At 41.4% G+C, this 12,607-nt stretch overlaps 1 protein-coding gene across 2 annotated transcripts; it reads right to left on the reverse strand.

Moving 5' to 3' along the window:
• Positions 1–8: 8 nt before the first annotated feature.
• LOC103982308 (protein argonaute PNH1-like) lies at positions 9–9,431 on the reverse strand. Of its 2 annotated transcripts, none has more exons than XM_018824412.2 (23): positions 9,292–9,431; positions 7,048–7,495; positions 6,767–6,969; positions 6,525–6,671; positions 6,318–6,451; positions 6,128–6,237; positions 5,782–5,888; positions 5,238–5,376; positions 5,051–5,167; positions 4,354–4,461; positions 4,169–4,240; positions 3,803–3,925; positions 3,460–3,619; positions 3,247–3,368; positions 3,001–3,138; positions 2,772–2,914; positions 2,094–2,156; positions 1,864–1,927; positions 1,655–1,790; positions 1,438–1,511; positions 1,046–1,140; positions 932–963; positions 9–360 (listed from the first exon to the last, which is right to left on the reverse strand). In XM_018824412.2, the coding sequence occupies exons 2-23, from the start codon at positions 7,456–7,458 to the stop codon at positions 191–193; spliced, it is 2,868 nt and encodes a 955-aa protein (XP_018679957.2). In that variant the 5' UTR covers positions 7,459–7,495; positions 9,292–9,431; the 3' UTR covers positions 9–190. The 2 variants fall into 2 exon arrangements, with proteins under 2 accessions (XP_018679957.2, XP_009397478.2); XM_009399203.3 differs by lacking the exon at positions 9,292–9,431 and adding an exon at positions 7,613–7,743.
• Between the last annotated feature and the right edge of the window lie 3,176 nt (positions 9,432–12,607).

Raw genomic sequence — 12,607 nt, forward strand, 5'->3', positions numbered from 1 at the left:
AAAACATATAACCAATGGAAAGATCGGATTGGGATATATCACACATGTATTACATTTCTGACTGACTGACTGACAAGTAGTATACAGCATTTCCTTGCACAAATTCATGGCTTATATAGGGATATCATCAGCAAGTCTCTACACTATAAATACAACTTGGATTTACAAAGTGATATCTTCACCATTCCTCTCAGCAGTAGAACATCACCCTCTTAACTTTCTCTTTCAAAGCAGGCAGGGGCTTCACAGGGGAATCGTTCCCCTGGCACACGCTTCGTGATGTTGAATTCTCCGATACCGCTGGATCCATGTAGAACCGGGCACGAAAGGCAGCCAGATGAGCATAATATGCAGGTGGCACTGTTCCATCATCATCGATAGAAAAGCAAATGATAGAGATTGGTTAGTGTTGTCATCATTGATAGAAAAGCGAAGTGTCGTTCTTCATTGTCAAATGCAAAAGAAGACATGTTTTTCTTGGTCTATTTCGATTCGTAGGTGCTGAGAATGATGAGAATGAAGATGCATTTGTGTTGCAGTTTGCTTGTTGAACATCAATTAATCTGCACGTAGGAACACGAATCTGATAATGGACTATTGTGCTGCTATGGTAAGACACCAAGCAAGATTAAGAAGGCCCTATGTAGGATCAACAAATATTTCATGGTTAGCAGCCAATCTGATATGAATTTTCAAGTACATATCTAGTTGAGAGGCAGTTAAAGACCTTATCTAGTTGAGAGTTGAATATTTTCAACTCAAGCAACAGAAAACCAATCAAAATTTCTCTTAACTTGATGGGAATTCTATAAGAACATAAAATAAGAATGAGGGAACAGAAAAGTAACCTTCAACTGGAATGCAAAGATCAAGATATTACATCTAGTTATGTTACTGTCTTAGGACAATAAGCAATATGAGTAAGACATACCGATAGAGACAGAGCGGGTGCATCGAGCATACCTGCAAATTACATATTATTCCCAGTATCAGGCGAATTATTTAAAATAAATCACAAAACAAAATTTAATCTGAATGTCTTTACGTATAACAGAGATTGTTTGTTAGTGTCTGCATCTCATCTGCCGAGAAATTGTTCTCATCCCACAGAACATGGTAACGCGCTGGTCGGCTAGTACCCTACCAAAATAGAACACGTAAGAAATTGTTATGGTGAGAACAGGCTTTTTTTTCATCATCTCTATGATGATTTAGATTATTGTTGTCCTAACAACATTAAATTTTAATAATATCCAACAAGATTGTGTGCTTTCACCAAGCACATCTTCCACTGAAAAGGTTTGCAAGATAAAATCTTCTTAGCATTAGCTTGCCGAGTCGCTTATACATCCAATGCATCATTTTCATAATCAAAAGACTTGGAAAGATTATAAAGCTTAATAACTATAGTATGACAAACTTCTGGCATTTTCCTACCTGTATTCCAGCATGACTGCACAAGTAGAAGTCAAATTCAGAAGGATGACAAATTTTAGAGTCAACCACGGTGCCTGCCACATCAGACCATCAGTAATCTAGCCCTAAAGAATGCAATTACTATTACCAATATCGCTAATTTTTCCTTGGCAACCTACTAAATTCATATCTCTATCAACAATCATGGTTCAGCAATAATGGAGAAGACAGTCCTTACCAGGTAGGATATTTCCACTCTTGTCTGTGCTACTTCTGTCTTTGTGGTTGTTTGCGAATAACCTTGTATGGTGGCGTTTTTGAACCACCACAAAGGTCACAGGAGGCTGGTAATTTGGTTCTAAAGATGCACATGCCTGCAAAACTGAATTAATAAGCAGCAGTATTCTGAGGGATATGTTTAGCTTAAACACTTTGGATCTTATTAACCTTGCGAATGGCATCGAGTTCGTATAGCAAGACTTGATAAAACTGTCCTTCGCTGACACCATCCCTGCAAAGTGAGAAAGAATCAATATGAGAAAACCAATTCTACTATATAGTACCTAAAATATTTGATATTAGTAAAAAAATGTTTGCTGAGAACAATTTGATTAACTTCTGAGAAAGAGATAATTAACTGTGACCATTCCCTATAAGATAGACACAAGATGTACTACCTGTAGAAGATAATCCTTAATGGTTTTTGTCCTGTTGCCTTCCTGAAAGATATTAGAAGCTCCCTACAAAATTGCATTAAATGAAATTTAGATATCGATAGATACAGCGGAACCTAAATTTTTTTTGAAAGTCATGCATGTGACTAAATATAAGTACAAGAAAATTGACTGTTATAGTATCAATAACATAGATATCTAGCTTGCTTCCTGTTCCTGAGTTCAGAGCTTCAAAGTGGTCAAATGGGTTCATACTAACCAGCCTTACCAGTCCGAACAAGGACTGACACTGGACTATATAGGTTGATGATAATCAGTATTTAATTTTTTATATTTCTTTCAGTGATACCCAAAAGCAGTATCAGACCCATATCGAAAAACCTTGTCTGCAATATTTAAAAAGATATGCTTTAATGCATGAGCTTTGAGCAAATACTTTTATAGCGTGTTTAATTTATGATATGAGATACTGCCATCATATTTAAAAGTCAGACTAATAGCACTGGAATATGTTATATTGGTTTAAATTCCTAACATCTGACAGCGTTCCTATTAATAACTGCGGTTATAAAGTCTTCGCTCCTGAATAGATAGTTATAACTGCAGCCACACAGACAGCCAACTACCTTAGTAGGAAAACTAGTGACAGGGCAGTCACCTTGTCATGAAATAGATACAAACCTGATCATGCCTCCTGTAACTGTGCCACGTTGAGGGTCATGCCATGTCTTGAATAGATCCTGAATGAGTTCTTGTCGATGAGCCTGAGCACAAACTAGTCCAGCATATTTTGTAACTTCAGGCCAATCTTGAGAGGCAACAACCTGAAATCAAAACAAAATTTTATGAATGCATATCACTAACTGCAGAAATATGCGGGCAAAATTAAACATATTATAATTTTAATTACGGCAGCAATAGATGGACTAGAATCTTCTCCAGTCTCTGGATGTGTCACATCTGCTCCAAATATAATGGTCGGTATATCACTGACTAATGGAATTCTCCAACTTATAGCATCTAAGAGCACAGTATTTCTTCCTCCCATCTGCAATCGACATAAGGTATATCATAAAAGCTCCATAAGGTGTTTGAAAATGTACTCAAGGGTTTCAGGCAGTCTGTTAATGAAGATGACAAGAAGCTTTAAAGGCACCTTGACATTAATTTTGAGTGAGACATTTGCAAGGTACTGTTTGCTGACTTTGAACACATGTTTTGTTAGGCAGCACTGAGATATCAACCCCAAATCAGTTTCACATATCCGTTTAAGATCACCTATAGAAGAACAACCATCATTACTGTACCATATTTAAGCAATAGGCAAAAAAAGGTTGGAGCCAATGGATGAGAAGGCTTGGATGCATACCATATAAAGAACCATTGTTATCAGGAAGGATGGCTACAAGAAGCTCAAGCTCTTTTCCTTTGAGCTTGTTGGTTGCGACATTATATACATGTCTTAGAGCCTTCTCAACTTGGTCAGGCCTTGCAGAATATATTGGGATAACTGGTTCACGGTTGAATTCCTGAGGAGTATGAACCATGAGAATTGCGTCCACATTCCCTTGACCATTTCCAAAAATGTTAACTATCTCAAGATTAATTACATAATACACATAAGATACTTGGCCAAACTATTCTTTGGTTTACATCCACTTAAGATATTTAAATTATAAAGTAAAATAATAAATTGAAAAATGAAACCTTACCATGCCAGATACTTGGCACATCTGTGCTAGCTCCTGACAAAAACTATGAGCGGTATTTTCCTGAACGCTTCGAGAGAAGTTAATACAGGCCCAGTAATTTACTGTGCATCCATTGATCACTTTCTGCATTGATTCATTTAACAGATATTAGTGGAAACGAAGTTGGAGAAATTTATTCTAGAGTTCAAGGGTGAGGATTTTCTCCAATATTGCTTTCAATTAGAACCTTCCAAATCAAACTGTCCAGTGGACTCTCACCTTGATGGGGGCTAAACATCTATTTTGGACATGAAGGGTATGATCATAATTGGAAACATAAAGTATCTGGAGATAATAACCACAATGACGTTTAAATTGGACAAGTACCTTATTCATCATATTCCACTGACCAACTTGAGGCAGACACTCTTTTTCTTTTCCGGTGTCATGGTATTTCAGCTTCATAATGCACATTGCACAAATCAATATGTTGTCATGGACAATTGATTGCACAAGAAGAAAAAATGATAATAGCCATTCAATTCCATCAAGTAGTTGAAGCAATATATTACCCATGGAGCAGGAAGTACTCGAGCTTCCACTGAGGTTAGCTTGTCACTAATGTTGATTCCAAATTCCTTCGCATAGGGATCATGTCCATAAGCATTTTGACGAACTGTCTGTAGATGAAGGGCAAAGATTCATAACAATTTGAGAAACATTTTGTGTTTGATAACGACCAAAGGAAACAGAACATAACAATAGTTTAAAAGAAGAGCACATACTTTTAAAATGGTCATAAGCATATGAACAAATAGTCATAAGTAGTCAAAGCCCAGCATAATGGTAACTTGACTCACAAATGTGAGAGATTTCTGGCTTAAGAAAAAGTCACATCTCGGCCAGCATGATCAGTTTGCACCAGAATGGGAACAGTTATGAACTGATCTTTTGAAACCAAATGTTTCGGCACTCAACTAGTTCTTTTACACTTGTGAATGGTCAGTGCAAGAATCCTATTTATACTTTTTATTGGTGGTTACTAGTGTAGTTTGAAAACTCCATATACATATATGCTTCCCATATAATCCCAACCAAGTATTAGAAAATGTTCTTGTAGCAATGATGGATGACATTTGATAGTTAAAATCAACTTAAAACAATTTAGAGGAGATTATATGAAGTCCTCTTTAAGGCCCAGAAGTTAATCCCCAGCATAATGTTCACAATAGAAGTGGATTTTACCATGATACCATCACATATACTAACCTGCAAAACATCAATTTCTTGTTCTCTGGGTCTCTGGCATGTAACTTTTAGCAAGGAAGTAATTTGCTTTTCATTCAACCTCTTTGTGTACCTCTGACCCTCAACTATCTTACAAGCCTGCATATTATGAATAAAATCAGATCTAAAATTTTGGTTGATAGACTCTGCTATGACTGATTGCACTCACCTCCATCGGAAGATAATTTGCCTTCTTTTGATTTCCTACTTGAAGGCAAGGAAGATGAGAATACTGAATTGTAAACCCATACATTTCCTTGAAGTATTCAACCACCGATTTCATATTCATCTGATCATCAATTGGGAAACTGTTGAAATAGCAGAGTCAGAACTCTAAAAACAAATAGAAGGATTTCAATTACAATTATATAATAATCAAGGCAAGGAACTTTTTGAAACATTATGCACCAATTTTCATGGCAACTTTGCATGTATTAATTGAAATAAATCACATTCAAATAAATTACCAGAAGGCTAGTTTTCATGTGTACACAGTAAAGGTGAACATGATCCCACATGTGTGGCACATGCCCATGTCAAGAATTTCTCAAAGTTTTACTATCGAGTAAAATGTGTATCGTGTGTTATAAAAATAGGCATTTCCGAGAAATTCTTTTGCTTAAGACTATATGGCTCACTAACAGTAGTCATTTACATTCTAGTAGAAATGGTAAGTGCACAAACTAAATAGAATATGGAATTATACTGCTTACATTAGTTCACGAGTAGGTTGTGCTGTCAGCCCGGAAACTCGATATTTCCGCCGCACATTTCCTCTGTGAGTGATTTCAACTTTGACACCTCTTAAAGCCTTCTTTATCTGCTTGACATCACCAATTATGCAGAGCTGTTCTTAGTTAAATATGTATATAAATTTTATCGAAAAATCACCAAAAGGCATTACACTCTAGTTTCTGCCAGAAAATCTTTAAAAACGATTTGATTGTTTACAAGCCAATTTGCAAGTTATATTCAGATGAACATTCCCTGACTAAAAATAAATAACTTGAAGATGATAAAATGTTGGGTGCATATTCTGGAATTATTCTGGAAGTACACCTTTATACGATCAGCATCCGATAATGGCCTAGACGATACATCTTTCCCTAGTATCTGAGCAACAAACTCGACCACCGGAAGAGGATCGATGAATGCGGTGCACGACATATCTGATATCCGATATAAACCAATCCATTAGAAAGAACAAAAAGATAAAGAAAGAATCATATCGTGAGCAAGAAATACATACCGATGTTGAGCGAGAGGCCCATCTGGGTTGGTCTAATACTCTGGTAGAAGCCACACCATGACTGCAAGCCATCACCCAGCCTTTGTGGTTTTCTGATATCTGGAGAATAGAAGCATCTTCCGACGGATATGTACCTACAAGATAGCATTTTCAGCAATCACAAGGTGTACACATTAAAAGCAACACAATTCTCAAAAGAAACGGTACCTTTGGCTTGATAACTCCCTTAGAACAATATCAAGAACCTGAAGGGCTTGTCGCGGAGCATCAGTCTGTCGTCCAGCAATAAACTGACGCAAATGGTGAAGGTCAGCATGAGCTACAAACTTGATCCCAACTCTATACTCCTTTTCTCTTCACAACAAAATTGGATTAAGTAAAGAGCCGCCACAATGCGGGAAAATGACACAAAGGGCATGAAGAAACAAGAGAAAGGGGCAGCAATTAACCTAGTAATCCCTCCATCCTCCTCCAAAAGCTTTATAGTGAACTCCTTTGAAGTGAAAGGCAAAGACCCAACCGTATAAAGGCTCTTCCTCCCATCATAAGCAGGAAGCCTCATACCCAAGTCGGTCTCCCTGTACAGCCTTACAAATTCTGCTATGATAGCTCTGTTTATACTCCGAGAGCTCACTTCCGGCGTAATCGTCACCTGCAAATGATCAAAGGTAACAACTTCAGGGATGCTTGGGCACTAAGAAATCGCTGATGCTGTGAATAGTAGACTTACATCATATTGATTCAAGTCCTTATCGGGCAACTCTGCAAGGAAATGATTGGCCTTGACAATGCACCTGGTGCCCGCCTGTCCAAATCCTGGCCGCCGGCAGAAGACGACGCCTTTACTGGAGACCGGAGGAGCAACGGTTTCTGGTCCGACTTCCACTTCCTGCTTCACCTCTCGCTCCACCGCCTTCCTCCTCCCTCTTCCTCGTCGGCGTCTAACACTCTTAATGTCATGCGGCAGGCACCCGTTCTCGAGCTTCTGCTGGTTCATGCTGTTGTTGAGAGGCTGCTTCTTCGAGACGATGGGCTTCACCCCCTTGAGCTCCTTCGTCATCTGCCGGCTGGGCATCGCGGCGGCGCGAGGGGATGACGAAGAACGGACACAGGCACCTTCTCTACCTACATCAGCTAGCATCGCGCGCCCCTACGGATCCACATGCATTATCTATCCCCTGGGCATAGCAGAACAGAGACAGTGGGAGGCAAGGATGAGCAGAGCAGCAGAGAGTTTAAAGAAGCGCATATAGTAAAGGTTTTGCAGTGATAGCAGCAGCAGATGAGGGATAAACCGATGCATTAATATCTTCTGCAGAAGTGCAGTTCTACAGTTCGTGAGGCTTCTTTGACTCTCTAGGCGGCATGGGCCAACCTAGGAGCAGGGGCTCAGTCTAATTTGGGAAGCAGGAGGAGAGGATGATTCAAACGCAGCAGATACGTTGCCAGTAGCGGCTGCCACGAGGTGCAGAGTCAAACAGAAAGAAGAACATGGTAACCCCTCCTCCCATATTCCATCACTGTTTGCATAGGAGGCCTCGGTCGAAGCATTACAGGTTTGTCTACAGAACAAACAAAGCACCATCGCTGGAACGGCTAGAACTTGCAACCTTCACAAACTAGTAATTTAATGATGGTGGGTAGGAGAAAGAGCACATTGGGATGGATTCGTCGCAGTCTTGGTGTCGGGCTCGATGGGGATGGTAGCAGAACACCGCAGCGATGTCGTTACGTGATGGGCTTTGGATTTGGGCTACAAGGAGCACAGTGGAGGAGGAGAGAAGAGCGTTCCTAAATGCCCGAAGGACAAAGCGTCGCGTTCGACAGTCGTCCCCCATTGCCCCATCGATAGCAGCAGATGTAGGTGCTGTAGCCATGGAGTCTCTACAGTGCACAAGCGAGCTATTTTAACGCCGGTTCTCACTGCAAGCAGGCAGTCGACTAAACTCGATTAAATCTCGTTATGCAGCTTCAGCTTCAGCTTCGAGGATTTGGACTCGATGCTTTATGGTAGCCTCGATTGGCGAGCCAAGTGGAGGAGAGGTTTGTGGATTCTGATATCTAATACGTTAGTAGCTGTCAGGCTAGATTTCATAGGACTTGATGTGATCGATGTAGAGAAAGAGATGGAGAGCATTAAAAGGCGGCCGTGAGCGGCACCTCGCACTACCAGCGTGCCGACCATTACAATTCCTTTCGAGCTACTTCTAAGACAGCTACGTCCGCGGCCGCTGAGGCCCCCCGAAAGAGCAAACAAGATTCGCCGGATCGAAAAGAACCAATCATCAAAAGGAGTTCTGTGCGGTCAGCAAAGGAAAGGAAACGCAGAAGGTAGCTGCCAAGTGACTGTCGATAACCTCGGGCTAAGAAGATGGAGCGTGAATGATGGTTCGACGAGATGACTCCCGATACCTCCATGCTCACACGCAACACAGACTGGCAGCGAATGGACTTTCACGTTGGCAGCGAGGGAGAGCTACAGAGCGGCAAGGGCAATCATGAGATGGCCATGGAGGTATAGAGAGAGCGATGTCTGCTTACCCACAGAGAACCTTTTGCTTTGCGCTACTGCTAAAAGGAAGGGAAAAGGAAGGGCCATTTGGTACTCTCCGCTCTCTTTATTCCCTTGAAACACCCGAGGAAGAGTGAGCGAGGGACATGAAGAAGAGTGAGGTGTGGCAGTGGGGAACCAAAAGTGAAACAGATCACACTGGCTCTGCCAAAATGACTATTCTTCTACGAAGAAAAATGGCTCTAAGGTGGACATACTTGAAGCAACAATAAATATCTCCATGTTCTCGCACCATGGCTACAGTCCAGCTGCAGACCAAGATCTTGTCGTTTAAGCCAAGATCCCAGATGCTGAGACCAAGTACTAGAGAGAAACTTAGAGACTAAGAAGAAGCTCAAAACTAAGCATCGAGCCAAAAACACCCAGAAAGAGAAAGGAGTGCAAGAGCGACAAGAAGCAAACCTGGTGTCTACGATCCCTGCGAAGGGATGCCGAGATGAGAACTCTTATCCTCCGTTGCTGCTGCTGCTGCTGCTGCTGCTGAATAAAGAGGAGGAGAGGGAGGGCGTGCGCTTCTCTTCCTTCCGAATCCTTTCTTCTCGTATTTTTATAAGGCCTCCTCCACGCTTCGAACTCGCCGGATGGCGTTATAATAACTCAGATCCCATCCGTCGCCAAAAGCAAAGCTTCCCCCTTCTGCTGTGCTCGCGAACACGACTCCATGAGCAAGAGCTCTTTTCCTGGTGCTTTCTCTTGCTCTCAGTGGCCCCTGGCTCTGGTCTAGAGCGCAGTGCTGGATAAAGAAACAAAGTGAGGAGGATATGGGCTTCAGGATCGAGGCAGCGACAGCAGAGAATGTCCGTCGATTAGATGAGGTGAAGACCCGCTTCGAAAGCATGCGCGAGGAAAGAGACGAGTGACGCGAATTAAATATGAATATACAACCACATACATTTCTTTCATATACAGATATATATTCATGTTTACGGTCATCGAAGCGCCATAATAGCCATCATTGCTGATATGGTGCAACTAACTAAACCTGTAAGATTACGAAGATTAATGGGGTGGAGGAACTCTTCTGCAGGTGAGAGAAGAAGTTGATGTCTTGCTTGGATTTAGTAGAGGTGGTAGGTGGAAAATTGGCATGGAAGTAAAGACCACGGAGCGCTCTCTCTTCTTTTCTTTTCCGTGAAAGTAACACTACACACTTTTGATTCAGTGCCAGGGTTTTGACGTTGCTTTTAACAGCACTGGACGAGCATTATGGGGGGCCTCGTGAACAAGAGCTACCACTCGAGCCTGTGTCTGTGATTTCCAAGATCACATTTCATCTCTCTCTCTCTCTCTCTCTCTCTCTCCCAAGCCTTGGAAAAAGTGATCTTAATCCAGAGCATTACAAGTCATTTTGACGTAAAGAACGGAGACAATCCATGGTGATGCAGTACATGTTGATTTATTTGAGTTCCATATCTTGATACGGCTGCATTTATCGTAGTTTAAATCATCGGATCCTGTCAGATTTAATGGAGGACGAGATTGCAAGGAGAAAAGAGGAAGGGATTGAATTGAGAAGACAAGGGTTCCATAAAAGAAAGGAAAAAGGATGTGAGCAGCGAAGAGGAAACAGATACCGGACGCATGCATGCATGCATGGCATGCGAGTGAGGATCCACCACTGTGAAAAGGAGAAAAGGAAAAGCTGGGGATGTCAGTGGCGTCAGCTCACGCACAAGGATTAAAGTGGGCGCTGCTGCTGCGTGCCCCTCGAAGAACACATCCCAATCACCAAAGCACTTTGCCCCCCTTTACAGGGCAGGAGAAATGGAATACGGCAACGCAGGCGGTACTGCACGCTTTGACCGTTCTCATCTTTGCACCGCTGCTTTTATCGGATATGGTCCTCTTCGGGCCTTCTTTTATCTCGCCTTTGGTGAAAGGAAAGCGGCACTGTTCGAGTGCGTCGATTACTTACCATCATCACCTCGGTAGTTCCATTCCATGGCCGGGACGTCACGTCACCCTCGCCTCTGCAGCGTACGCGAGTCGCCTCCATGTGATCCATCCCCTGCTTTCGAGCTTCCTCCTTGTCTTCCATTCACGTTTGACGGAGAAGCAAACATTTGGCTTGGTTTTAGCTCTGTTTCGGTCTTGTAATCGAAACCTAGTCTCGGATGAAGTCGTTGATGAGCTGAATTCCGATGGTGTCAGTTTGTACCATCGGAGAAGCTGCACATGATTCTCCAGCAAGCCGTGTACTCCGTGCAGAGGCGATGATTTAGTAAAGGACACAGCACTGGCTGCACAATTATTGGTACACAGATCAGAACAGAGAGTGAACTCAGATACCGAAAGAATACATCTTAGCTGTACAAGACAATGCCAAACCGAACACAAAAGTGTAGCCTATTCAACCTTCCAATTGTCATTCTCATCTTAGCTCATACAAATATGTTATCCAGGCTTCATGGGCTTTTCTTCTTAGTTGGACTGACTTCTGAAACAGTCCTCTCTGTCAAGATTGTTGCGTTTCAACATAATGGTTGTCCATGCACCACATAAGAATTGCTTATTTCTATTTGATGCTATATGGTTTGCTATGATTGGAGAAATGAACACTCATTCTTCATGATACAGACTAAGATAGATTCTCTCTGAAAATGCTGTACCAAGATTTTGATGATGCATGTACAAGATCAATTCTGACAATTTTGCATGTATTGAAGGAAGAAAAGGAAATGCTATCATTGTATTTAGGAATTGCCTATCTGTGGTTTATCTGATCATATGTTGTGATGTTAGCTGCAAACCTCATGTTTGGATCATTCCTTTCTATTGGTAATCAACATTTTATCACCTACTTCAAGCTTAATCTGACAATGTAAACAAACAGATTTTTCAGAATTGCTGTATTCCTTTCACAGGATAGAGAAGGAGAGCCTTTTTTTCTAACTAGATTACATTGAACATTTGCTAGAAATCATCTAATGCTTTGGCTTTGTGTCTCATTTTTAGGAGCCATTAGCCATAGCTTAGGATGGACCTGTAAGCTGGAGTTTCTCTACTGTCTTCCTCTGACAATAATCTACTGGGACTCATGACAGAATAGATCCAAGATCTCTCCACCCTGTCCTTGAAGCTTATTTTGGCAACCCTGCTTGCTCCTCATACTAGAAAAGATAATGGGATCAAATCCCTACCCAGTGAGACTGCCGGCATCAGTATGAGATCAGCTCAGGGGGTCTTGGAATGGTAGCTCTGCAACTGATCCAATGGCTGCTTTGACACTAATGGCAGGACCTATGACTAGTTCAGTCTGATCTCCTTGTACTCAAATTTACAAGATAGAAAATTCTGATGTCCTTTTGTCAGTTTTGCAACCATAGCCAGAGAAGAACACACCAAGTATATGATCCAAAAATGACAGCTTTGTCACTGATGAAATGATTGCGCTGGAACAATTCTTCAGACTAGGTTTCTTGGCCTTGGAACTTTGAAAGGAAAGGCTAAAAGTGCATCTTACAGATTCTATTACATAAATCAGTAAATGTCTCAGATGAGGCCTGCGAGATAACATCAACACAAGAACAGATCATTTGCTGAAACACTGTTATTTCTGTGGATTGATGAAGCCTTCTGTCTCTAAAAATCTTCCATCATCATAGACCATATGTATATATATATTTTTTACATGCACTACACATGCAAGCCAAATATCACTGCAATCATATAGGCCATGGAGCAATCATGTAACCCAACTGCTTCTGAATCCTTCTTT

Source organism: Musa acuminata, chromosome BXJ3-4 (assembly GCF_036884655.1).
Source record: "Musa acuminata AAA Group cultivar baxijiao chromosome BXJ3-4, Cavendish_Baxijiao_AAA, whole genome shotgun sequence".
In the NCBI taxonomy this organism is placed as follows: domain Eukaryota; kingdom Viridiplantae; phylum Streptophyta; class Magnoliopsida; order Zingiberales; family Musaceae; genus Musa; species Musa acuminata.